This window comes from Pezoporus occidentalis, unplaced genomic scaffold, assembly GCF_034315485.1.
Source record: "Pezoporus occidentalis ecotype Australia unplaced genomic scaffold, CSIRO_AGI_Poc_V1 ctg170, whole genome shotgun sequence".
NCBI lineage: Eukaryota > Metazoa > Chordata > Aves > Psittaciformes > Psittacidae > Pezoporus > Pezoporus occidentalis.
In genome coordinates this window covers 376,158-401,865 of record NW_026913532.1, presented here as the reverse complement: position 1 = coordinate 401,865, position 25,708 = coordinate 376,158, and the positions used below count along the sequence as shown (strand labels likewise).

Below are 25,708 nucleotides of genomic sequence, written 5' to 3'. Positions count from 1 at the left end.
TTTGTCCAATCAAAAGCTTTATTGACCTTCTTGGCAAATTAACTGCAATTTATGATCTTGGTCTCTCCTTCTTGCCCTTGTACAAGGCCAAGAGAGAAACATTGGCTACTTTGACAACCTTGAAGCGAACTCCAGGAATGTCACCAACAGCGTGACCCTTCCGGCCGAAACCAGCAACCAGAACTTCATCGTTCTCCTGCAATCAAAAACGCATAGTTACAAAGCCATGAACATCAAACCAGTGCCTCCTTCTAAAATTGGTAACATTGAACTTGAGTGACTTTCTAAGAAAAGGGTGGAAATACTTAAGGCTGTCAACAGATTTACATAAATTAAGGACGATTATCCCCTTCGGTGTTTTGGAAACACAAGCCAAGACAACTTCTCTGGTGTTTTCATCTGTCTCTGCAGTTACAGCTTTTAAGATGGACAAGATGTAGCATGGCACTACCCACCCACTATATCTTGTCAATTACGCGTTTTTACTGTGTGTTCACTGTGACATGCGCCTTCTTATAGAAGACTTCTGGAAAATAACTCACCTCAATGAAGTTCAGGCACCCATCATTAGGAACAAAAGCAGTTATCTTTTTGCCGTTCTTGATCAGCTGGACTCTAACACACTTCCTGATGGCAGAGTTGGGCTGTTTAGCTTCTACACCACTAAAATGGAAGCACATGGAAATATATTAACAAAGCATCCATATGACAAACCAGCAAACATTCATTACAGAAGCTACTGCATTAATCTGTACTAAATGCAAGTTGCATATGTACTTAAAAAAATATTTAGATTTGTAAGTATGTATTAAATACATTTATATACTCTATAAACCCCAATTCCTAAGCTAAGTAAAAATTTAAAATTAATCACCTACAGACACACGCTAATTCAGTAATTAAAAATCTGGAGGGGAAAATAGAAAAAGACAAGCATCTTTGAGCCCTGGCAATGTCGCAGTGAAGCTTGTAAATTCTGAAAAAAAAAGCCAGAAGACAAGTGGATGGGATCTTTGAGATCAGGCACACACACAAAGTTCCCCCCCTCCCCCCCAATCCTAAACTGAGGCAAAATAAGGGGTTGGAACTGGATGAGCTTTATGCTCCTTTCCAACCCAAACTAGTGGGTGATTCTACAGTAAAAAATAAACACAGCCACGTGGAACAAATAAACCACGTTACAATCTAGGGCACAAGCTAATAGAAACGTGTCACCACACAGGTAACGTTAAAGTTTAGCGGCCGTTCTCGAAGATCCTCCCCAAAAGGCCTCGCTATCCGGGCACATCGGGAGATGCTGCGTCGCTCTACTTACACTTTCTCCAGGACAATGCCCTTGGCGTGGGAGGCGCCGCCGAAGGGGTTGGCCTTCAGCGCCGTGCCCAAGTGCGCCTTCTTGTACTGCTTGTCGTGCCACTTCTGGTCGCGGCGGTGGCTGCGGAGCTTCCGGGCGGTGCGGAGACCTCGGCACTTCCCTGCAGAACAACAACGGATAGGGCTGAGTAGCGCGCACCTCGCTTAACCCTAGCCAGGGCCGGCCACCCAGCGCTGCCTATGTGGGGACAGCCCTCCACTAGGCCCTGCCGCGCTGTGCAGAGTAATGGCGGCGGCGGCGCGGCGGCACGGCCGCGCGTTACAGGGCGCGGGGCCCGGAGCCAGCAGCAGCTCGAGAGGCAGGGAGGCAGAGCGCTGCGAGGCCCTCCGCGGTGCCGCCACCGCGGACCCCTCTCCCGACCGGTCCCATCCCTGCCTGGCCTGAGCCGGGGCGGCTGCCTCACTTACCCATCCTTCCCCCTTGGCTGCCGAGCGCGAAAGAGACTTCGGCTCCCACGCGGCGCTGACTAGTGCGGCCGCGAGGCCCCAACGCGGGCTGCCCGTGCTGCGCCTGACAAAAATTCCCGCAGGCACCGGGAGGGGCGACCCGGCCCGAACCAGCATTACCACGGAGCGATGGCGTGCTCGCTTTCGGGCGGCGGCTGCGGGTGAGGCTCGTCCCGGTCTTGCCGCGGCTGCTCTGGGCGTTACCGACCTTGCTGTGGAGCGGGGCCGGAGCGAAGCAGCGCCGCAGCGCCCTGAGGAACCGCGAGGTCCGGAGGATGCTGAGCTTGCGGTTGGCTTCACCAAACAGTTGCCTAACCAACCCCGTGGCGTCCTGTGATGGAGTTACTGTGTCAGTGGACAAAGTAAGGACGATAGATTCCTGTCTGGACTGGTGCAAAGCCTTTGACAGAGCCCCTACCCAGCATACTTCTGTCTGATTGAATAGATACGGATTTGGTGGATGGACTGTTCGGTGGATGAGGAATTGGCTGGATGGTCGCATCCAGAGGGTAGTGGTCAGTGTCTGGATGGACCAGTGATAAGTGAAGACCTTCAGGTGTTGTTACTGAGACTAACACTGTTTAATATCTTCACCAGTGACACAGATAGTAGGATTGAGTGCATCATCAGCATGTTTGCAGGTGACACGCAAGACCAAGTGGGTCCATTTGCAGTGAAAGAGACCTAGATTAGTGACATGACCAGGAACCAGCCCTCCAGAGGGCTATAGGCTGGTGCATGGGAACAGGTTGTTTCATTTCGTTACATCAGTGCTTCCAAAATTAAACATTTTGGTTTGCCAAGCAGATAAATCCACCCAAATCCCACAATTTCTTTTAAAACTCCCGGTATAATCTGATCTCTGGCACTCCCTGTGGAACCTGATTTCTCTTGTCCTGCAGAGCTGTGAAACAAAAGCTTCAACTTGGAGAGTGAGCTACAGCAACTCACACAGTGTCCCGAGTGGCTGTTGGCCACCACAATCCCCATGCAGCCCTGTCTGCTGGTGTGTGAGGTGCCTTTAGTGTTCCCTTGTGGGACGCTGGCAGCAGGGAGAACAACAAAGAGTAGTTTGCATTCAAAACAGAGAATTAGGGCTTTGTCTGTCTTGTCTGGTACCTCAGAACCTGTGGCTTTCTCTCACTTGAAAGGCAAGTGCTATGTAAAACACAGAACCCCTGGCTGCCACATTCTCCAGGGGAATGAACACACACCAGTGTTGGGACCTCCTCCACAGTGGTAGATCTACTGTGTAATGGAGGCTGCGGGTTTTGTTTGGTTTGTTTTGTTTTGGTGGGGTTTTTTGTCCCTAAAGGCAGACCAGGAATCAGAATCATAGAATCAGTTAGGATGGAAAGGACCTTTAAATCGTTAAGTTCAACCATTTCCCCAGGATTGCCAAAACCACCACTAATCCGTGTCCCTGAGAGCGTCTGCATGGTTTATGAGCACGTACAGGGAAAGAAACTTCATTCTTGGTCCAGTCTCCATCCAGAACATTTGAAGTAGTGCCTGGAGTCTGTATGGAGATTTCTCAGGGTAGGATGGCATCCTTTGGGCTTGTTATGAAGGGTGCAAGGAGTATAAGGGAATCACAGAATCTCAGACTTGTTTGGGTTGAAAGGGATCCTAAAGCTCATCCAGTTCCAACCCCCTGCCACAGGCAGGGACACCTTCCACTAGACCAGGTTGCTCCAAGCCCTTTGCAACCTGGCCTTGAGCACTGCCAGGGAGGGGGTAGCCATAACTTCTCTGAGCAGACTGTGCCAGGGCCTCACCACCCTCACAGAGAAGAACTTCTGCCAAAGAGCTCATCTCAGTCTCTCCTCTGTCAGGTTAAAGCCATTCCCCCTTGTCCTGTCCCTACAGGCCCTTGTCCAAAGCCCCTCTCCAGGTTTCTTGTAGCCCCTTCAGGTGCTGGCAACTGCTCTAAGGTCTCCCCTTAAGGAGCCTTCTCTTCCCCAGGCTGAAGCAGCCCAGCTCTCTCAGCCTGTCTCCAGAGCAGAGCTGCTCCAGCCCTCACAGCATCTCCATGGCCTCCTCTGGACTCACTCCAACAGCTCCACGTCCCTCTTGTGTTGCTGCCCCAGGACTGGATGCAGGACTGAAGGGCGGGTCTCCCCAGAGCACAGCAGAGGGGAGAATCCACCTCCACCCTCCCCCTTGACCTGCTGGAACTTTTGGTTTGGTGCAGCCCAGCACACACATTAAAATGGCAAATATTTACTGTATTCTTATTAGAATGAATTTCCCAGGCCACTTGCCTTGTCTTAGAGGCTGTGCTCCATCTGACATGACTTGTGGATCGGCAAGTACTCTAAAATGAAGGCATGTCTAAATCCATGCATCTCCAGTCATGTGTCACCAGTGGCTGAGGTCTCCTAATGCTCACATCTCCTCTTTAGGGAATTATAAGAGCACTGGTTTGGCTGAAGGAACACCTGTATCAGAGGGGCAGCAAGGAGTCCTGGAGTATATACAAGGAGTATAACAGGTGTTCCATTACAGGGACCTGTCCTGGGTTCAGCAGTAGCAGTCATTTTTCTCCTTCTTAGTAGCTGGTGCTGTGCTGTGTTTTTGACTTTCAGCCGGGGAACAGCACTGATAACACCGATGTTTTTAGTTGTTGCTCAGTAATGTTTAGTCTGACCAAGGACTGTTTGGCCTCATGGTCTGCCAGTGAGGAGGGGCACAAGAAGCTGTGAGGGAGCAGAGACAGGACACCTAACCCAAACTATCCAAGGGGTATTCCATACCACAGCACATCATGCCCAGTGTATAAACTGGGGGGCAGTTACCCGGAAGGCTCAGATTGCTGCTCAGGTCTGGCTGGGTATTGGTCAGCAGGTGGTAAGCAGTTGTATACTTTTCCCTTGTTATTTCCCTTATCATTATCATTATTGGTGGCAGCAGCAGTGGTTTTGCATTATACCTTAGTTACTGGACTGTTCTTATCTCAACCCATGGGAGTTACATTCTTCCAATTCTCTTTCCCATCCCTCTGGGAGCAGGGGAAGGGAGAAGGGAGGAAGTGAGTGAGTGGCTGTGTAGTTCTGAGTTACTGGCTGGGCTTAAACCATGACAGTTCTTTGTGACACAGAACGTGGGGCACGAAGGGTTGAGATAACGACAGATCTGACCAGAGTGTGTCTAGTCGTATTTGTGATAAGCGTTTATTGTTTCAGGTTAATAGTCACTGATTACAATGTTGATTTATTTGCTCTTGGAGTTGTGTTTGGTCTCAGAGTTTCAGCCATTCAGCATGTCGTACCTTACTTACAGCCAGTATTTGCTGTTTTATTTTTTATCAGCTGGGGGGCTCAAGCTAAGGTTATTGTTTTGGTGTACTTCATGGTAATAGCATGTAATACAACAGACTTATTGATCATGAAACCAGGCTGGTATGCATCCTCAGTGTGGTCATCACCTCTATACTGTGGGAGGCATGTAATGGGAGGTTTTAACAGTTACACATCTTTCTTTTTCCTTCCCTCAGGGGGTCAACCTGTGGAGAATTTATTCCCTCACACCCTCTGCTCCCCCACCAGGCTACTTACAGCGGGAGTAGATTCTGGAAGAGTTAAAGATCAGAGTATCCTTTGAATGCTCTTGAAAGCACCCTGCTCCTTTTGCTGGAAACCAGCTTGTTGCTGAATATGATCTCTGTATTTTGCTTGCAGTGCGACCACCCTTAGAAAGCCTGATCTTGTCGGATCTGGAAAGTTAAGCAGGGTCTGACTGAGGTCTTGTCTAGGGTTAAACAACTGTTTAAGAATACTACCAAGAGATCTTCCCTGAGGCTGGACAGTCATGAGGGTGTGTGGGGCAGTATGGGCAAAGACTTAAGCCAGTTTGGAATTTCACTCCTGAACAAATGTGTAATCCGGAAAAATTAGCACACTTAGATGAGGTATGCTGTCATCCTGGCAATACCAGAGAGGGGCAACTCACTGCAATGTGCTGGGGCTTGTCCTACACCTACAGGGCCCTGTTCTGTAAGGAGCAGTAAAAAGATGTCCCTCGATCTGCTGGCAAAGCGTCAGACAACACAGCTACTCAAACCCAAAGCACAGCAGCTACATCAGCCCCAGTGACAAGCACAGCAGCTGGTCAAACCCGACCATAACAGACAACGCAGCTACTCCAGTTCTTAGCACAGCAGCTACACCAGCCCCAGTGACAAGCACAGCAACAACTCAAACCCTGACCACAACAGACAATGCAGCACTCCAACTCCAAGCACAGCAGCTACACCAAACCTGACAACAGGCACTGCAGCCACTCCACCTGGGGGGAGTTAGCTGGAAGGCCCAGATTGCTGCTCAGGTCGAACTGGGTATCAGTGGGCTGGGAGTCAGTCGGCAGGTGGTGAGCGGTTGTATTCTCTTCCCTTGTTATTTCCCTTATCATTATTATTATTGGTGGCAGCAGTAGTGGTTTGTGTCATACCTTAGTTACTGGACTGTTCTCCTCCCCATCCCTCTGGGAGCAAGGGGGTCAGGGGGGAGTGAGCGAGCAGCTGCGTGGTTCTGAGTTACCGTCTGGGTAACTATGACAGGATCCTTCACCAAACCATCCTGCTGGATCGGAGAGCAATGTGACTGACTTGTTCAGGTAAAGACACCAGCAGCATAAGCGGGACCCCTCAGCAGGTCTTCCCACTTTATCTGAATGTGTTATCCACTGCCAGCCACTGCTGGTGTCCATGAAGGACTGACACTGACAGTTTATGGAATAACACTTTTTATTAATATCAAATTAATGTTTTTTTATCAATTTATTAATAATTTTATTTGTCAATATAAATTTATTCTATATATTTTATTATATATTATATATAATTTCTATTATTTATATAATTATTAATTTATTAATAAAAATTAATTTTTATTTTTTAATATAAAATTGTAAGAAAATAAGGTTTGTGATTGCCAGTGATAGGGACTTTCTGCAAAAACAAGCTTGAAGTGATTTACAATAGCATCTGGCATGAGTTATTAGATAGTGCGCATAAGATGAAATTCTTACCCAACAGGCCTCCCTATGGGGGAGAAGACAGGTTCAGACCATCGAGTGATCCCAGAAGTTACGATGGAGTCTTCTCTATCTGCCCTTCTCTCTCATTCACTTTTATACTTTTCTAAGCTCTCAGGTGGAGCTTGGGTGACTCCGGTCATACATTCTTTTATTATTGATTGGTGTAAAAATCTCTCGCTTCTCATTTAAAGATACAGCCAATAAAAAATAAAAAGCGCATGCTCGGCCAGGGATGGTCGTACCTTGGAGGCGGTAACTCTGGGATGGAGGTGTGAGTTAGTATTGTAACGAGATTATAATGAGCAAGGCTCCCCTAAGAGAAGTGATTTAGCCACAGTTGTTGGCTCAGCAATGGACATCTTCTCCTGTACTTCTCATTTGACAGCTGCTATGTGGCTTGTCACCTGCACGGTACCATCAGGTTCCCAGTCCTGCAGGGAGTACAACAGAGCCTGGCCGCGGTGTCTCCACTCCGCTCCACCCTCCATTGCTCCGCTGGGATAGCAGGTTGCGTGGCCCGGGGAACCGTGGTGGAGCAGATTCCATGCAGTCCAGCTGTCCTGAAAGTGGCACCCTTATTTTACCTGAAAAAGGTTTCTCTAATACTGCTACTTCTGTTAGACCCCAGCTTTCTCTAATTCCGCCCCCACAAGAGTGATTTTCCCACACTTGGTTGTCTCTACATTTCCTTATCTCATTTTTCAAGCTGGAATTCTCATTTAAGTATCTGGATTCCTCCTTAAATTGGATAGGATCAGTACTACTAAGGACAAGCTGTTTGGAGATTATTGAGATTAGTGAATACTCTCTGTATCGCTGAAGGAGAAATGAATTAAGATTGTAAATCCCTTTTAATAGTTATGATGCTAAAGCCCCTGTCTTTATCTTATGTCTGGAATGCAACACACAGGAGCTCTAAGTCAATGAAGCAGGGCTTACTGTGTGATCACATCAGCAGAGAGCTGACGTTAGCTGCTGAGCAGGAAAGCCATGGGAGCAGGAAAGGCGTGAGAGTATTTGTGTACATAAATAGGTATATACATATATGAGCACACCTGAATACTGGTGCCTGTGACCCACCTCTCTTGAGAATGACCCATCCCACACAAAACCTGCCATATTCACAGTGGTGTGAATGCACCTCGGTGTCTTGTTCTGGCAGTCCGAACCAGGGCACTGTAATTCTGTGGGCTTTTCACAACTGTGGTCTGCTTAGAGTTATCTGTAGGTATAAAACATTAGAGCTTGAAAGCAGGTCACATGCAAACTGAGTTAGTGCTGAAGAAAGGAATGCTTCCAAATCTTTGACTTCTGTAAAATGAAGGTAATACTGTTACTCTGAAAGCATTACAAGACTTCAAAATGCATGTAATTCTTTGTCTGGTTATATATGGAAGGAGAAATTTCAGAGTGGTTTGGAAGCCTTCACCTTTTGTTAAGGTTAGGTTTGAGTACAGATAAGAAGTGCTCTTCAGTGTGATTTTATAACCTGGAGAGACCATCTGATTTTATTTCTTTTTCCCTTAGCAAGTAGCTCAGAACATGTAAAGTGGAATTCACAAGGAAGCTGGAAGGAGCCGTCAGTAGGTGTCTGCATCAGGACAAATACGAGCACATGAATGATTTCTCTGGTGCGTACCGGTGCAGTGATGGAGTGATGAATCGCTCCCTGGATTGGCTGTATCTGCTGCCCGTCATGCTGCCAGACAGAGCGTGGGTGCTGGACCAGAAGAGCAGATGTGCTGGGTCTGGTGGTTCTGGGTCTCTTCTCCATGGAAAGAAACGCTGCCCTTAGGATCCTCCTGCTTGTTTTGTACATGGGATTTGCGGTGTCTGAGGATGAAATGAATGGCAGGTCAGTAATTGAGTCTGTATCAAACTGTTGGTGGAGTGGAACACATGATTTAAATGTTGTAATTTGTGCTCTGTGTGAGCAGATTTGATCACAGTTTAGGATGTCAGGACATGGTTTTAACTTTATTTTCAGGTTTGAAAACACCTGGGGCTAATACAGAAATTAATTATTTTGAAGCATACAGTACATTGGAAGTGTAACTATAAAATAATTTTATAAAAAATACTATAAATGGTTTGAAAATTAGTGTTTTATGGGCATCTGTCTTAATTTCATTTTAATGACTCTCACACTGACTTGCAGTGGACTGTATAAAAAAGGAGTTATAAATAGAATACAAGGGTGTGAAAACTTTCCAAGAAAGATAGGTGCTAAAATCTTATTCTTGTGTAGAATGAATACTTGAGGCATGAGTTCAGTATTTCACAAAAGTATTTAACTTATAAAATTACTAGAGATTTGGATTTAACATTGTTTATATGCTATTTCATTCTGTAATGATATATAGATAGGAAGGCCAAATTACAGCAGGGGAAAGAGGATTTTCTAGAGCCTAGCATTACAAAAGTGAAAACAGCCTAAACTGTATTAGTTGAATAGTGCCCCAGAGTCTCTAATAACACACAGATTAAATATGCTGATGAAAATCACAGCTGGCAGTAAGATCTGTGCATTTAAGGCAAGATGGATATGTGGTGATTTGCTTAAGCTTGTATTAAGAGATCTGGTAGTCAGTTACTGATAAATACTACAATATGATTTCATTTAAATAGCTTACTTGCTGTTCTCCTCTGCTAGTTTTCAGATTTGTTAGTGTCTTGGTATAATTGCACTTTTTTGCAATCAGATCAGAATCCAAGAGAGTGCAAGCGGTAGAGCATTCATCACCTTTCATCAGAACTTTGTTTATAGTGCCTTTGAAGGTTCGCATGTTATTTTCCAATTAAATGGTTCATAAATCAAGTGAAACTAGTTCAGCAGCCAGTGAGGTAGTCTGCAGCTGGACAATGACAGTATTAAAGTGATAATTCTGTAGTAAGTGAAATACTGCAGTAGAGTACACTCTGCCATCTGATGTAGTGTGTCAGGGCAGCAATATAAAGAGTAAAAGACAGTGTGAATGTGGCATGTGAATGTGACAGTGAATATGGCTTCGTTTAACCTGCTGGCAAGGAAACTCTTTGTGGCCTCTGCACCCAGCATTGATCTAGTGCACTTGATCGCTATTTAGTGCCAGGATTATTCATGCTACTCATCTGAGTGGACTAGAGACTGCTCACGTGCAAGTCTTCCAGGGCTGGAGCCCACATGAACTTTTACAGGCAAACAAGGCAGACTTGTTTGTGTTATGTAGATGGATAATGTCATCTGATAAGAGGGAATTTGCACTTATTTATACTTATAATCTTATTTAATTGGGATTTATGTAGTGATTAGTCATCCAACTGCTTTGTATTAGGGCTAATCCAATTTCATGGTGGGTTCCTAACATTCTTGGAAGGTTAAATTCAACATACAACATACATATCTGAGTGTATTTGGGCTGGTTATTTATGGATTGGTGTCCTGGGTTCAGCTGTAACAGTTATTTTTCTCCTTCCTAGTACCTGGTGCAGTGCTGTCTTTTGGCTTTAGTCTGAGAACAATGCTGATAACACACCTGTGTTTTAGGTTTTTGCTAAGTAATGGTTACCCTGATCAAGGACTTTTCAGTCTCATGCTCTGCCAGGGAGGAGGAGAAGCCAGGGGAAGCAGAGTCAGGACACCTGACCCAGACTAGCCAAAGAGGTATTCCATACCACAGCACATCATGCCCAATATATAAACTGAGGGCAGTCATCCAGAAGGGCTAGATCACTGCTTGGGTCAGGCTGGATATCAGTTGGCAGGTTGTGAGCGGTTGTATTCTCTTCCCTTGTTATTTCCCATATCATTATTATTATTGGTGGCAGCAGTAGTGGTTTGTGTTATACCTTAGTTACTGGACTGTTCTTATCTCAACCTGTGGGAGTTACATTCTTTCCGTTCTCCTCCCCATCCCTCCAGGAACAGGGGGAGGAAGAAGGGGGAAAGTGAGTGAGAAGCTGCATGGTTCTGAGTTACTGGCTGGGCTTAAACCACTACAGATGTGGAGGAGACACACTGCATTGTCACGAGCCTCCCACCTGCACTCGTGGGCTTTGTGGATGCCGGTTATAACCGTTCTGCTCAGGATGTCACCCCACAAGGGCATTCACAATGAGTTATACCTCACATATACATCGTATGCTCTCCTGAAGGCTTGATGTTGCCTATCAGTTAGTATTCCTCAAGGTGATTTAATTGGCATAACCATGGTATTGGCCTTATTCCAGATGGAAAACTAAGTAAAGATTTTTTTTTTTTTTTTTAATAGACAATCAGGAAAACAAACATAACCCTTCCTCTTCCCAGAACAGTATAAAGTCTTCATGGCTTTAAACTTGAAGAAGGGAGACTGAGATGAGCTCTTAGGCAGAAGTTCTTCCCTGTGAGGGTGCTGAGGCACTAGCACAGGTTGCCCAGAGAAGCTGTGGCTGTCCCATCCCTGGCAGTGCTCAAGGCCAGGTTGGACAGGGCTTGGAGCAGCCTGGTTTAGTGGAAGGTGTCCCTGCCCATGGCAGGGGATTGGAACTGGATGAGCTTTAAGGTCCCTTCCAACCCAAACCAGTCTGGGATTCTGTGAAGTCCAGTGGGGAATGAAATGAATTACACGATTTTACACCAGCTTCCTCTCATAGAATCATAGAATAGTTAGGGTTGGAAAGGACCTTAAGATCATCTAGTTCCAAACCCCCTGCCATGGGCAGGGACACCTCACGCTAAATCATGTCACTCAAGGCTCTGTCCAGCCTGGCCTTGAACGCTGCCAGGGATGGAGCACTCACAGCTTCCATGGGCAACCTGTTCCAGTCCCTCACCACCCTAACAGGAAAGAACTTCTTCCTTCTATCTAATGTAAATGTCCCCTGTTTAAGGTTGAACCCGTTACCCCTTGTCCTGTCACTACAGTCTCTAAGAGTTCCTCCCCAGCATCTCTATAGGCCCCCTTCAGATACTGGAAGGCTGCTATGAGGTCTCCACACATCCTTCTCTTCTCCAGGCTGAACAGCCCCAACTTTCTCAGCCTGTCTTCATACGGGAGGTGCTCCAGTCCCCTGATCACCCTCGTGGCCCTCCTCTGCAGTTGTTCAGTTCCATGTCCTTTTTATGTTGAGTACACCAGAACTGCACACAATACTCCAAGTGAGGTCTCACAAGAGCAGAGTAGAGGGGCAGGATCACCTCTTTCGACCTGCTGATCACGCTCCTTTTGATGCAGCTGGTAAAAGACTCCCTTTTGCTGAAGGCGGTGTTAATCCCCTATTTTCAAGGTTATGTTCCCACAGCCCGTGCCAAACAGTACTTTTCTATTTCTGTGTGTTTCACCACAGACCATTGTCTATTATCACTGACGCAATGTGGCCTGCCTGAAACCCACAGCAAGGTTGTCAGCCTCAGCAGAGCCCATTATTTCACCTGCAATCTTGTTTACACTTGAAGTTTAAAAGGGCAGCAGGTTCCAATCAGTGTCTCTCAGGTGAGATTGCCCTTCCGCAGACACTCCCTGTAGCCACAAATAGATCTCCTGTGTCCCTTGCAAACTTCTCAGACCCAGAAGGCACAACAGGTGAAAGTGAAGTGGAATCTGTGCTCCGGCTTCTCACTTTGCTGCCAAACACAGGTCTGATGAGCAGCTTTGCTCCAGACCGTTGGAAGGCTGCTCAGTCCCTTCAGCAGCCAGGGCAATAAAGCAGCGGACAGGCTGCAGAGAAAACATAACGCAGCACAAAAAGACAGCTAGGCTCTACAGCACCACAGCAGTGACTGTGATCTGAGCTGAAAGAACCATAAAAAGATCTTTAAAAGTTCAATGTTGGTAATACTATTTAAAAGCAGTCTGGCAGTTTTATTTACAGAGAGCAAGACCAACCTTCTCCTTAGCTGGAACTGTTAAATCCCAGTTACTTCAAGGAGGCTATGCACTTTTAGAGCGGGTCTCACTTTCTCTCACTGCCCCTTGGGCAGCAAGGTTAGTGATGGGCTGAGATCTCCAATTCACTTGAAGGTCTCACATCAACAGTGAGCAGCCTTCAGAACAGGTAATAGTCCTCATTTGGACAGATAGGTTACAAAAGACACAGCCAAAATGGACCAAACCTTCTCTTAGGCTGCTTAATGATTAGGAACACGGGGTATGTTATTTGACTGAGTCTTATTTTTGTTTTATAGTCATTCTTCATGATAGTTGTGGCTTCAGGCTGGAAAAGGCAATTTTGGAGCATTTTTTCATGATAATAGCTACAAGTATGAGGTGTGTCACAAGGAAATAAAGGTGAATTATTTAGTTATACTAACTTCAGTTACATTTAGGGTGCACCTTCCAAGAAGACCACAGATCTGAACACTTCCATTTTATGTTGCTGAATGATATACAAATCAGTTATTGCTTTCAACAACAGTTCAAGTAATCAAAAGCCATACTACATGACTTCAAGACCTTGAGGGCCAGAGTTTGGTGGTGGGGGAGTTACCTAGAAGGCCCATATCACTACTCGGGTTTGGCTGGGTATTGGTCAGCAGGTGGCAAGCAATGGTATTGTGCAATGCTTGTGTTTATTGTTTCTTTTCCCCATTTAGTTTTATATTCTCCTCCCTTGTTATTTCCCTTATTATTATTGGTGGTAGCAGTAGTGGTTTGTGTCATACCTTAGTTACTGGACTGTTCTCCTCCCCATCCCTCTGGGAGCAAGGGGGTGAGGGGGGAGTGAGCGAGCGGCTGTGTGGTTCTGAGTTACCGGCTGGGCTTAAACCATGGCATTATGCTTCATTATACTTTTAGCGCCTCCCCGTGTACATAATTTAAAGCTTATAGCCCATCACTCCAGTTCAGAAATCACCATACTGCAGTGTGCAGAATAAAACACTGGGATGAGCTTCAGAGCAGTCCTGTGGAGAAGGACTTGGGGGTGTTGGTCGATGAGAAAATGAACATGAGGTGGCTTCAGTGTCCACTCGCAGCCCAGAAAGCCAACTGTATCTTGGGCTGCATCAAAAGGAGCGTGACCAGCAGGTTGAAGGAGGTGATCCTGCCCCTCTGCTCTTGTGAGACCTCACCTGGAGTATTGTGTGCAGTTCTGGTGTCCTCAACATAAAAAGGACATGGAACTGTTGGAACAAGTCCAGAGGAGGGCCACGAGGATGATCAGGGGACTGGAGCACCTCCTGTATGAAGACAGGCTGAGGAAGTTGGGGCTGTTCAGCCTGGAGAGAAGGCTGTGTGGAGACCTCATAGCAGCCTTCCAGTATCTGAAGGGGGCCTATAGCAATGCTGGAGAGGGACTCTTCATTAGAGACTGTAGTAACAGGACAAGGGGTAACAGGTTCAACCTTAAACAGGGGAAGTTTAGATTGGATATAAGGAAGAAGTTCTTTCCTGTTAGGGTGGTGAGGCACTGGAATGGGTTGCCCAGGGAGGTTGTGAGTGCTCCATCCCTGGCAGCATTCAAGGCCAGGCTGGACAGAGCCTTGTGTGACATGGTTTAGTGTGAGGTGTCCCTGCCCACAGCAGGGGTTTGGAACTAGATGATCTTAAGGTCCTTTCCAACCCTCACTATTCTATGATTCTGTATATATTTGCTTTGCACTAATAACTCAATGAATAGACTAGAGCATTTGATTGTTTACATTGTGTTTGGTATCGAGTCTTTGGGGATCCTACAAATCTGGAGCACACGTTCAGCGTGATCAAACTGCAACGGCATGGCAGCAAGCAGTACAGGCTCTGAACCATCCCACATTTCTCCTTTGGTAGTGTTACATTGTTCAGACTCATATTAATCTGCCATTAAGGGTGCCACATTGGAAATTAGGATGGGATAACTCCTGCAGGACATGCTAGTGGGTAACACAGATCCATGTTAGTGGGTTCACTCAGCTGTGCAAGGGCTCCGCAGCAAGGCCAAGGCTTGACTCTTCACTTCAAATACCTTATGGTACACTTTACGCATGATTGCTGAAAGCTGCTTTTATTCCTAGTCTTTATATGCTGGTGTATACCTTTTGAAGTATTTGAGCTTTATGTATGACTTTGCATGTATTTTGCTTCTGTGGTGGGTTGGAAAGGCGGTAAGAAACAAGGAAAGAAGAGGGAGGTGTGCTTCCATGTGAAGCAGCTGTGAGGCAGGTCTGGCCCCACCATTGCTTTTGGCCTAGAAGGCACTGTGTGTAGCACGGTCTACAGAGTCTCTGTGGGATGATCATCAGCTGTGAGTGCTGGTGTGTTCACCTGGTAGGGAATGCTGAGGGCAGACTTGAGAAGTGGACATGTGTCATCAGATCAGTAGGTAGCCCACTGTAGAGGGCTGGAAGTGTTCCTGAACTCAGGGAGTAGAGTGTGGTCCTAAGGGAGAACCTTGTTTCTTGGGACTTTGATCTTATAGGTCTTTGGGTGATTTATATGAATCTGCTGGGCTTGATTCTCTAGTTCAGGAAAGCAGATCATACATGAGTTGCAGACTTAGAAGTTATACCAAAGAATATCAAAGGCTGAAAATTTAATGAGCCTGCAGTTGTCACTTGAGGTGTGCATCCTTTCTGCCCCATCTTGCAGCTTCATGGGATTTGGGATTGCTATGAACCATTCAGGAGCTGTCTTGAGATGGCTGTAAATCTGGGATGAAGGCATACTAGCCCAGTGCATTTGCTCTATCCTGGAAGAATTCAATGTGTTGCTTCTGATCCTCACTGGGAGCTGAGGATGGTGCAGCACTGTCCTTGTGTTCCCCTGCTTGTGGGCTGGAACTGGTTCAGTCTTTCACCCAAAGCTGATGTCCCATGAATAGGACAAGAGGGGTAATGAAGCCTTTAGTCAATATGGTAGGGATTTGGAATGCCTGTCAGGGCTGATCCACCTTAGGGGTTTCTGAAAATGAGGCATTTTTATCCTGGGTGCACTGGCTTTTGGATTAATTTGTCCTATTCTTCTGACATTCACCAGCCAAGGGTCTGAGTTATGTTTTGAATATTTTATTGAACAGGAGCTTTCCCCAGTAAACTTGCTGCATACTTTAAATACAGATGCTGTACAATTAATGTTTTTCTTCTCTCTTCCAGTTCATATGTGTTTTCAGATCAAGATTCTCCGCAAAGAAATGGTAAGGCTTTGAGTGTGCTCAGTGCCTAGATACTGGTTCTGCTAGTGTGGCTGTAAAAGATCTTCATTCCCAGATGTTGCTTCTATTGGCATTAGTGACTTTCCTGACAGATGTTTTGTTAAAGCCTATGCATTTTTAAAAAATACTCTTTAAAGTGTTGCCTGGTTAAAATAATAAGTTACTGACTGACTCTCAGATACAGTGAGAAGAAAGTAGAAGAAAGAAGTTATTATTTTGTTTGTTTGTTTTTTTTTTTAACCAAATGAAAACAGTTAAATGTTTGAAGGATGGAGCAGTGAGAGTGTCCATGAAATAAAGTGTCATCTATGAACTATCAGGTTGGGCTATCAGGTTGGGCTATCAGGTTATTTGTCAGTTTCCTGTCTCTGGCCAGTGCAGGGAAAGAAATTCCCACCCATAATTAACACGCTTTGGCCATGTAGTTCAATACACACCCTTTGTCAATAGTTGGCTGTAAGAAGAAAGAAGAAGCTTTTGTAAAGTGTATTTGGGATGAATAAATACATATATAGGCAGAATCCTGTCATTTCTGGGCACTGAAGTTCTTCCCAGTATGGGTGGCAATATGATCAATGGAAAGAAGAGGAACCCTGTTGTACAAGTAAACTAGAAGATGCATGTGTTGAAGCACCAATCCACATGTTTTCCACAACAGAATCAGGTATTCTGAAATGCACATTTTTGTACAGGTGTAATTATTATTTGCATAGGAACCTGAAAAATTATGCTTTTACAAATGATTGGATTTTTTTTTTTTTTGTATGGTAATAACACATTTTCTTCCGCAGGTCGCCATTATGATGGTGGTGTGAAGCCAAAACTTAATGTAAATCAAATGTCAGTTACACAGGTAATGTTTGAAGGGCTGGATCTGTAAACTTTTTTTCATAGCACATTAGTTTAATTTACATTATTGAATTAAATAATGCATTGTTTACAAGAAATAGCCAACAAAACTGTTCCAGTCATTGTGATATGGCGCTGAATCACAGCCTGGTGTACAAGACATCTGCTTTTTGGAGAAGCCATCTGAGACTTCAGTTGGTGTTGCTGGTGCTGAGTGGCAGTGGGTTTGGGCACAGGATCTTACTGAAGGAACCAAATCCTGTCATACATATTCTGTATAATGCCATTTGGTTGCTGTGGCCAGTATTTTGCTTATATCACTTGGTACTGAAAGAACAGATGAAGCAAAGCTGTAGATTGTTTGAATTTAGTGGGAGTTTTTCCTGAGTCCAGCCAGTAGGTCTTGTCAGAACCGGAGCACAAAAGGCTTCCTGACCAAAAACCCTGTAAGTGATGCAATCTCATGTAAATAATCTACTGATCAAGTCTGTCTCATCTGTACTTCTAAGAAGACAGTTTTATCATTTATACAAATGATAGTCATAGTCAATGTTTCATCATATTTTCTGGCCGTGCATGATCTTACCTTGCTTTCAGCTTGTTGCTGTAAGTACTTCCTAATTTAATCATAAAGCAGTCTTGTGCCACACGTAAAGGGGTCATTCAGGGTCTGAGCGGGGAGACATGATTCCCTAAACTGAACACAAAAAGAAATCTCTCTTGAAATCAAGACAAAGCTTTGGGGCTTAACTACTTGCCTCTTGAAGCCTGGTAAGATGCTGTTTATTATTGAGACTGAGAGTACATCTCTTGTTTGTGCATGATTTGTACTTGCTTAATCATATGACATGCAGACATTTTATATGTTATCAGATTTGGGTAGGACATATATGTAGATGGAAAAAAGCTGGTGTCTGGAAAGCTTATTTTGAAGTATGGAAATGGTTAAATTTTGAAGTCCTTTCTAAGCCCTAACTCACTGTCTCAAAATATGTTGTCTGACAGCCAGATTGGCCTCCTTTGTCTATGAAATGTGGCTTAGAAGAAATAGTATTTCTCTAGTGTCTACGATAACATAGAAACTGCAATCCCCAGGTTTTAATCTTGCAAATGACTGTTTTTTTGAGTGTTGTTTTCTGCAGCAGGCATTTTCCCGATTTTACAGCCATTAGGAGCCAAACTCTGTGCAAATAGGTGTAGACTTGGATATTTTCTTTCATCTGGACAGCTGCCCAGTGTGCTTTCTGCATGCTAGGCTGTGTCCTTGGCCCAAGCTGAGACCTCTTCAATGTGTTGAGATTTTTCAGGTGTTGTAGAGAGTCCTCTGCTGAGGTAAGCACCTTATGATTCTGGCTTTGCTTCAGCTTTTTATATTTGGCAGCTGTAGGTGTGCTGGGTGAGATGAGAACATGATAAGAATGTGTTTTACGCCAGTGATACTACCCTAGTAATAAATGTAACTTCTGCTGGCTCTCTGGCAGTTTTGCTGGAGCTCAAGGTCTGTAGAGTGGCATTCTTGTGGTGGGAAGAGGTTAGCCAGAGATTTCTCTGTTTTCTCAGTTTATTGCTAGTGCAGCTGAGAACTGGCTCCACAGATGCTCTCAAAGTGCTGGCCTCATTTATTTATTATATTGGTAGGATGGAGAGTAACTACTGAAATATGCATCTTCTGATACTGATCTTTTATGTGGTCAATTCAGGTTGTCAGCTACAACTTGAGCAGGAAAGGACAGTGGGAAAAAGCAGCCACCCACAGCTATTACAGCCCTCTCAACGTCACGGTTAATGGCATCCCCTGCATTCTGTTCTGGGCCAAGAGAATCATGATTAAGTTTGAAAACCACACGCAGCTGGATTTGACAGAGAAGACTTTTGGTGTCCATGCAACAGTGGATGTCGGAGAGTCAAACTGCAGTGAAGACAATGCAGTGTAAGGTGGCATTGTACTCTGCCAAGGAAACTAGTACAGATAATAAGTCTAGTAAATACATACTGAAGGTTAACAGACATTGTGTTATATGGCATAGAGCCCCATGGGCAAGCTCCTTCCTACAATGTCCTGACATTGCGGGCAGCAGGGCAGCATGGGTTATATATTCTCAGACCAGTCTTTCATGGGACACACAGACACACATAGTTGCCTTCATCTCTTACAGTCGATTCTTTTCACAAATCAGTTTTGCTATTACTGGCTGGTTTACATAGGTGCTTAGGAGATGGAGTGACGGATCTGATGCTGAATATGGGGTCTTAGGGTCTGGCTGCACATGACTACTTATCTCCTCACAGGATGTATGCCAGCAGTAATGTAAACCATTGGTACAAGACACAGATGTGTATTTAGAAACAGGTGTCCCCATGTATCAGTAGTGCCAAGAGCTGCTGAAGCCAAAGAGTCAATTCACTAGAGGTTTGCATGTGACCTGAAGAGTCTTCAAACCTCTGAACTCTGCAGCGTAGTCTGTTATGATTTTCTTCAGGATGAACAGCATTTAGCAACTTTGCTCATGCTAAACCTGAGGGAGAGCTATGTATTAACCTAACTGGATTCAAAATTCTCCAATCCCATGGCTATAATAGAAAGTCATGTACTTATTTTTATTTCCTTTGTCATGTACCTGACCACTTCTCTCCCTCCACATAGCGTGCTGGCTGGCTTCATGTGTAATACCATGTCATTGGTTGCATTCTGGTAGGTAAGACTCTAAAAATTAGAAAGTGGGTACCTCACTGGGCATGTGCTGAACATGAGCGTTGGGTCTACTCCATAAACATGTTTAAATATGTAATGACACACAACAGTAAAAATAACATGACCAAACCCAGCAGTTTCCTTTAGCTCCTATACAGCATTTCACCCTTGCATCTAAAGATGTTTCTGTAGAAAGGGCTCTAGTGATGCGCATCTGTGAAATCTGAAATCGAATGTCATCTGTATTTTTTCGTGCTCTGTTATTTAAAAAGATGAGAATAATGTGCCTCTTAACAGTTTCTAGTGATATACAGAGGTGATGCATGATTTGAGATAAATGCCATGGCTTGAGAAAGAGAACCAGATCAAATGAACCTAATTGTTAGCCAATGCTGGAAGCAGCAGGATTGAGTTGTGTTGAAAGCTGAACATGCAGTTCTGTTCTTTCTGGATAGTCTAGGCCTCATTCACATCAAAAGGTGAACTACTGGAATTCACAGGTGGAAGATTTAATCCTTTCAGTTTTTCTCTCATTGACTTAAAAAGTATACTGAGCGAAAGGCTCCATCTGTAACTATGCTTCACCTTTTGTGCTGCTTTCAAGATCTCTGAAGTTTTTATCTAGCCTCACGATACTTGTTTTTTGACCTAGGCTTTCTCTGAACTTTGGTGACATTGGCAATCTAAAGGGACTTGTTATTCGGTAAGTTTATATGATAAAGAAAATATTAGATAATCACATGTTAATGTGCATTGTTATGCAGTTGCTCAAGGAGTTTGTTTCAGAACTTGTGTAAGCAAAATAACGTGATAGAAACTTATTTCTTCTCACTGTGAGGGAAAGCAGCTAAGTAACTCTTTCAGCTGCACAAACAAGAACCTCAAATCACTTTCCACACTCAATAGAAGGAGCTAGAGCTTTATAGTGATACATTTATACATATATATACATGAAATATATATATACACAGTCTAATAAGGTTGTTCAATTTGTGAATTTGATAGTGCAACTGTTAGTCAGACTTCTCATTTTTCTTCCTATACAATATTTCAGATTCTTATTAACAACCAGCTATTACCAGCTGTCTGTTCAGAACCGGTTCAGCTTACACAGACTGCAGCTTCTTTACAACCATTCCATACAAGCGACGTTTAATGCAACTAGAATATGCGCACCAGCAAGTTACTCCTACCACTGTGAACATGTGAGCAGCTTGCAGAGATACGATGCACTTCTCATACCCAGCTCTGCAAATGATCTTTCAAAGCTTTGGGAAGTCACTTTTATTGATTTCCAGGTAATGGAAATAAGCCAAGTGGATCCCATAGGTAGATTGGTGGGAAATTTTCTGCCAAGAAAAAATGATGACCTTCCATACAGCTTACAGGATCTCCATGGAACTTGAAATATAAATGAAGACTTCAATTATTATACCTAACCTTCCTATCAAAGGAAAAGAAGGGCTTTATAGATACTCTAGTCTTTTGCCTGGATTTCCCCTTGGTGTGGGGAGTGAATTTAACTTTTGGTGTTCTATCTCTCTGAACTGGGCTCTTAAACCCAGCATCAATAACAGCGTAAGTCACCAGGTATGGAGCTCATTTCACTTAGCCTTCGATGCCTAGTGATTTTAACCTTGTGCCCTGATTATAGTCACCTCAACCTGCCTTTAAGCCTGTGGATAATTCCTCTGACTCATCTTAAGTCCTTATTTTAGGATGAGGTTAATCATCTTCTGAAAGTGCCTTTTTTTCTGTGTTTGACAGTAAGGGAGCCTGAGGTGACTGGACTGGGATGTGTTGCTTTTAGATACCTAAGTAACAGGGCATGAAGAGCTGAGAAGAGGATTGAGGGGGAAAGGTGATCCCCTTTCTTCACCATGTGATATATGCCCATGGACTGATTTAGTGGAGCGGTCAATCAATTCCCTGAATGCCAACGTGGCAAACTTCATACTAGAACTGAAGCCACAAGGCAAACTTACTGGTATTAGCCATAAGTTGAGTGCAACTTCCTGTGGTTTAGCTGGTTTGCTAACATATACCGTACACTTGGATCTGGTGAGAAAAATACAGTATTAGGATAGGCAATTGAAAATATTTCTTTGTTTGCCACACTGGATTTTATGCCGTTTGAAACAGAGACTCTGGAAAGTCTCAACAAATGATGCTGGATATGAACCCATTAACTTGAGAGTTACTACACTTAGAATTAAGTATTACAGGACTATTAAGAGTGATCATTGAAGACTTTGTTGAAAACACAGGTGCAAATCCTTTTGGGCTGCAGAGTGATGGAGATTAGAATAGCTGGCAGTTTCTAGAAGACTTACCTGGATAAACTGAACGTTAACTCCAGCTGGCACTAATACAATTTTGCAATATGCAGGTGTTAAATTAAAAATTCTTACTGCCATCAGAAGCAAATCCATAAATTTGTTTGTAGCTAAGATGCAATTATTTTATTTAACATGAGCCCTTTTGCTCTCTTTGTAGATTCAAGGTTTTAACATTCAAGAAGGACACTTTGGCTATGCAAAAGACTGTGCGTCCTTTTTCTCTCCAGCAATACTTATGGGATTGGTTATGTCGCTCATTCTGCTGCTGGTTCTTGCCTACACTCTTCATATGTTGATCCACCTGAAGTCTCTTGACAGGCACTATGAATGCAAAGCTTCTCCTGCCTATTTTCCACAGATGAAAGACAATGACATGGGAGATGAGAAAGAGCCACTGAGAAGCAATGGAAATGAGTCGTATGAACTCAGAAACCAAAAGCTCTGTAAAATCTACATTTAGCAGTGCACATTTATCTGTCACAGTGAAATAAATGATATTTTCTTCTGCTGGCACTGTTATATGTAGTTTGTTCATATTTTTCACCAACTGATGAACGAAGTAGGTAACAGACTGTTTAGCTGGTTACTGTCTGATATTTATTGATACCCATCTCAAAGATGCCTTGGGAAACAAGATGAGAGGAAAAAAAAATCCATTGTGAATAAGAGATCTCAGGTCATGGAACTTTCTAGAACAGAACCAAAATATGTATCTTTCTGTCCATCTGTCTGAAGACAGAAGAATGTGTAATGGAGACTTTGAAATTGAATAAAGGTACAAAAAAGAAAAAACAAAATAAAACACCCCCCCCCCCCCCAAAAAAAAAAAATTAAAAAATCTCTTGTTTTATTCTTTCAGAAGGCAGTATTTTTTTTTTCCTGGATTTGTATTTGCTACATCCACCCTGCTCTGTGTCCTGACATAATAACACCCATTCCTTTCTCAGTATATGTTTTGCTTTTATTTTCCAAATTACATCCTCTTTCTTTGTCTTCATAAACTCCTTTCCCTCATTTGGAGTCTTCAGAGCCATATAAGTAGCGTATTATTCACTACATTGATGAAATAATGATGGCTCCAATATAGCAGCATCTTGATGCTGTTCTCTGTCTAAGCTGGTGGCTTACTGTAAGGATCTAGTGGGAGAACAGTAGACATCTTGTCAAAGCCTTATCCTTAACTTCCTGGCTCAACTCTGCACTAAAAGGTGGATCATGAGCGTTATACCCTTTGATGCTAGGTTAATTTCTTTTCTATCAAATCCCATCAATCTCCTTTGGGAATTTTACCTGAATGGAGGCAGCCAGTGCTGTAACTGAAGACATATATAAACAAAACAGTGGAAGTTCCCTAGCAGTGAAAATACAATTTTCACTTTTTTTTTTTTCTGAGCATTTAAGATACTGTCTTCCCACTCACCCTTTCTTCTGTTAGAGTCAAAGTTCGGGAACTCCAGATCAGCCTGTAATTCAGCCCTGACTTCTAGCAAGGAAGGACACAATAATATACTAACTAATGCTTTCAGGTCACAAGTAATACAAACCCATTGTTCTTGTCTATCAAGAGCAAGAATTTCTTAAATTTCAGATAATGGATCTAATTAGTTGTCTGTGGTCTTTGTAAACTGTTCTGCAGTGGGGTTTTGTCTGCCTGTTGTAAACAAAACACTGAAGAACATCCCCGGTCAGCCCCTGCTTGTGTGCTGACACAAGAGCTCTGGAAAGAAAACAGCATAGGCAGCTTTTAAGTATTTCATCAGGAGGTGGAGTTTGGTCTAAGCTTTACAGCCCAGCACACTGAAGTAAAAAAAAAACAATAGTGAAGAAATCTGAGCGGTAACGTGTTTTGAGCCTATCTTGTGGCCGCAGTGCTCATGCACCTTCCTTGTGGTTTCTCATAGCCAATAGGATTTCATTTAAGTAGTTTGTTTTTGTGTGCCAGCCTTGTGTATTTCTATCAGATTAGTGTCCATTCTTATCAAATGCCTCAGTTGCTTTTAAACTGCCCAAAGGCACTCTAGGTGGGAATGTCAATTTTATTCTGGAAAAACTGTGTGAGAGCCTGGGTTTATGTACTTTTTGTTTTATCAGATGGGCAGGTGGACTGTGTGCAGTGGGGCAGCCACTGTGGGCTGGGGATATGCACAGAAATGTGGGAAGTTCCTGCTCTGTGCAAATGGGATGAGGCTCTGCCTGGTATCCTACTACCATTTTCTAGGTCCTTTGAGTTACCAGCCAGGAGATAGGGGAGAAATGAAGTCGGGAGAGAAGAAGAGGTGACTGTGAGACTGAAGACCCCTTAATTCCCTGCAGAGGTGAAATCTGCTGCCACCCCATTTCTACCTTGCCTCATCAGTCCTAGACTTTTGCCACAGAAACTGTTTGACTGCACATAGAATCATAGAATAATTAGGGTTGGAAAGGACCTTAAGATCATCTAGTTCCAAACCCCCTGCTATGGGCAGGGACACCTCACACTAAATCATATCACCCAAGGCCTCGTCCAACCTGGTCTTGAACACTGCCAGGGATGGAGCATTCACAGCTTCCCTGGGCAACCCATTCCAGTGCCTCACCACCCTCACAGTAAAGAACTTCCTCCTTATATCCAATCTAAACTTCCCCTGCTTAAGTTTTAACCCGTTGCCCCTTGTCCTATCACTACAGTCCCTAACAAAGGGTCCCTCCCCAGCATCCCTATAGGCCCCCTTCAGATACTGGAAGGCTGCTATGAGGTCTCCACGCAGCCTTCTCTTCTCCAGGCTGAACAGCCCCAACTTTCTCAGCCTGTCTTCACATGGGAGGTGCTCCAGTCCCCTGATCATCCTTGTGGCCCTCCTCTGGACATGTTCCAACAGTTCCATGTGCTTTTTATGTTGAGGACACCAGAACTGCACACAATACTCCAAGTGAGGTCTCACAAGAGCAGAGTAGAGGGGCAGGATCACCTCCTTCAACCTGCTGGTCACGCTCCTTTTGATGCAGGCCAGGATACAGTTGGCTTTCTGGGCTGCAAGCACACACTGAAGCTGGCCCATGTTCATTTTCTCATCAACCAAAACCCTCAAGTCCTTCTCCACAGGGCTGCTCTGAATCTCTTCTCCACCCAACCTGTATCTGTGCCTGGGATTGCTCCGATCCAGGTGTAGGACCTTGCACTTGGCATGGTTAAACTTCATGAGGTTGGCATCAGCCCACCTCACAAGCGTGTCAAGGTCCCTCTGGATGGCATTCCTTCCCTCCAGTGTATCAACCGAACCACACAGCTTGGTGTCATCGGCAAACTTGATGAGGGTGCACCCAATCCCACTGTCCATGTCAGTGATGAAGATGTTGAACAAGACCGGTCCCACCACCGATCCCTGAGGGACACCACTCGTTACTGGTCTCCAGCCGGACATTGAGGCATTGACCACAACTCTTTGTGGGTGGCCATCCAGCCAGTTCTTTATCCACCGAGTGGTCCATCCGTCAAATTGATGTCGCTCCAATTTACAGACAAGGATGTCGTGTAGGACAGTGTCACATGCTTTGCACAAGTCCAATCTGCCTTTAGGAAGAACCCAAACAAAGCATATACTTCCTTATAGCGGCTTTACTTGACTGCGTATGACACTTCAGTCTGCTGAGTCAGATTCAGTCAGACAGAGCAACCTGGTCTAGTGGAAGGTGTCCCTGCCTGTGGCAGCTTTAAGGTCCCTTCCAACCCAAACCTGTCTGTGATTCTATCATTGTCAGCTGGCATGTATATCATTAATTTTAGATGATGTATGTGCTGCTGGGCCCCATTCATTCTTACCACTTGTGTCCACATACTGACTGAAATACCGGGAAAGCCAGTGGGGATCTCTCCAGGGATTTAGTAGGCTTTGGATTTGGTGCA

At 44.3% G+C, this 25,708-nt stretch overlaps 2 protein-coding genes across 4 annotated transcripts; one reads left to right on the top strand and one right to left on the bottom strand.

Annotated features, from left to right (window-relative positions):
* Positions 1-1,908, bottom strand: RPS23 (ribosomal protein S23). The gene is made up of 4 exons (XM_062613865.1): positions 1,783-1,908; positions 1,316-1,475; positions 543-663; positions 1-196 (listed from the first exon to the last, which is right to left on the bottom strand). The coding sequence occupies exons 1-4, from the start codon at positions 1,784-1,786 to the stop codon at positions 50-52; spliced, it is 432 nt and encodes a 143-aa protein (XP_062469849.1). The 5' UTR covers positions 1,787-1,908; the 3' UTR covers positions 1-49.
* Positions 1,909-2,031: 123 nt separating this feature from the next.
* Positions 2,032-22,461, top strand: LOC134161226 (V-type proton ATPase subunit S1-like protein). Of its 3 annotated transcripts, none has more exons than XM_062613891.1 (7): positions 2,032-2,087; positions 15,887-15,927; positions 16,737-16,798; positions 18,495-18,724; positions 20,139-20,189; positions 20,541-20,784; positions 21,983-22,461. In XM_062613891.1, the coding sequence occupies exons 3-7, from the start codon at positions 16,784-16,786 to the stop codon at positions 22,283-22,285; spliced, it is 843 nt and encodes a 280-aa protein (XP_062469875.1). In that variant the 5' UTR covers positions 2,032-2,087; positions 15,887-15,927; positions 16,737-16,783; the 3' UTR covers positions 22,286-22,461. The 3 variants fall into 3 exon arrangements, with proteins under 3 accessions (XP_062469875.1, XP_062469876.1, XP_062469874.1); XM_062613892.1 differs by lacking the exon at positions 2,032-2,087 and adding an exon at positions 8,401-8,489; XM_062613890.1 differs by lacking the exon at positions 2,032-2,087 and adding an exon at positions 8,501-8,713.
* The last annotated feature ends 3,247 nt before the right edge of the window (positions 22,462-25,708 follow it).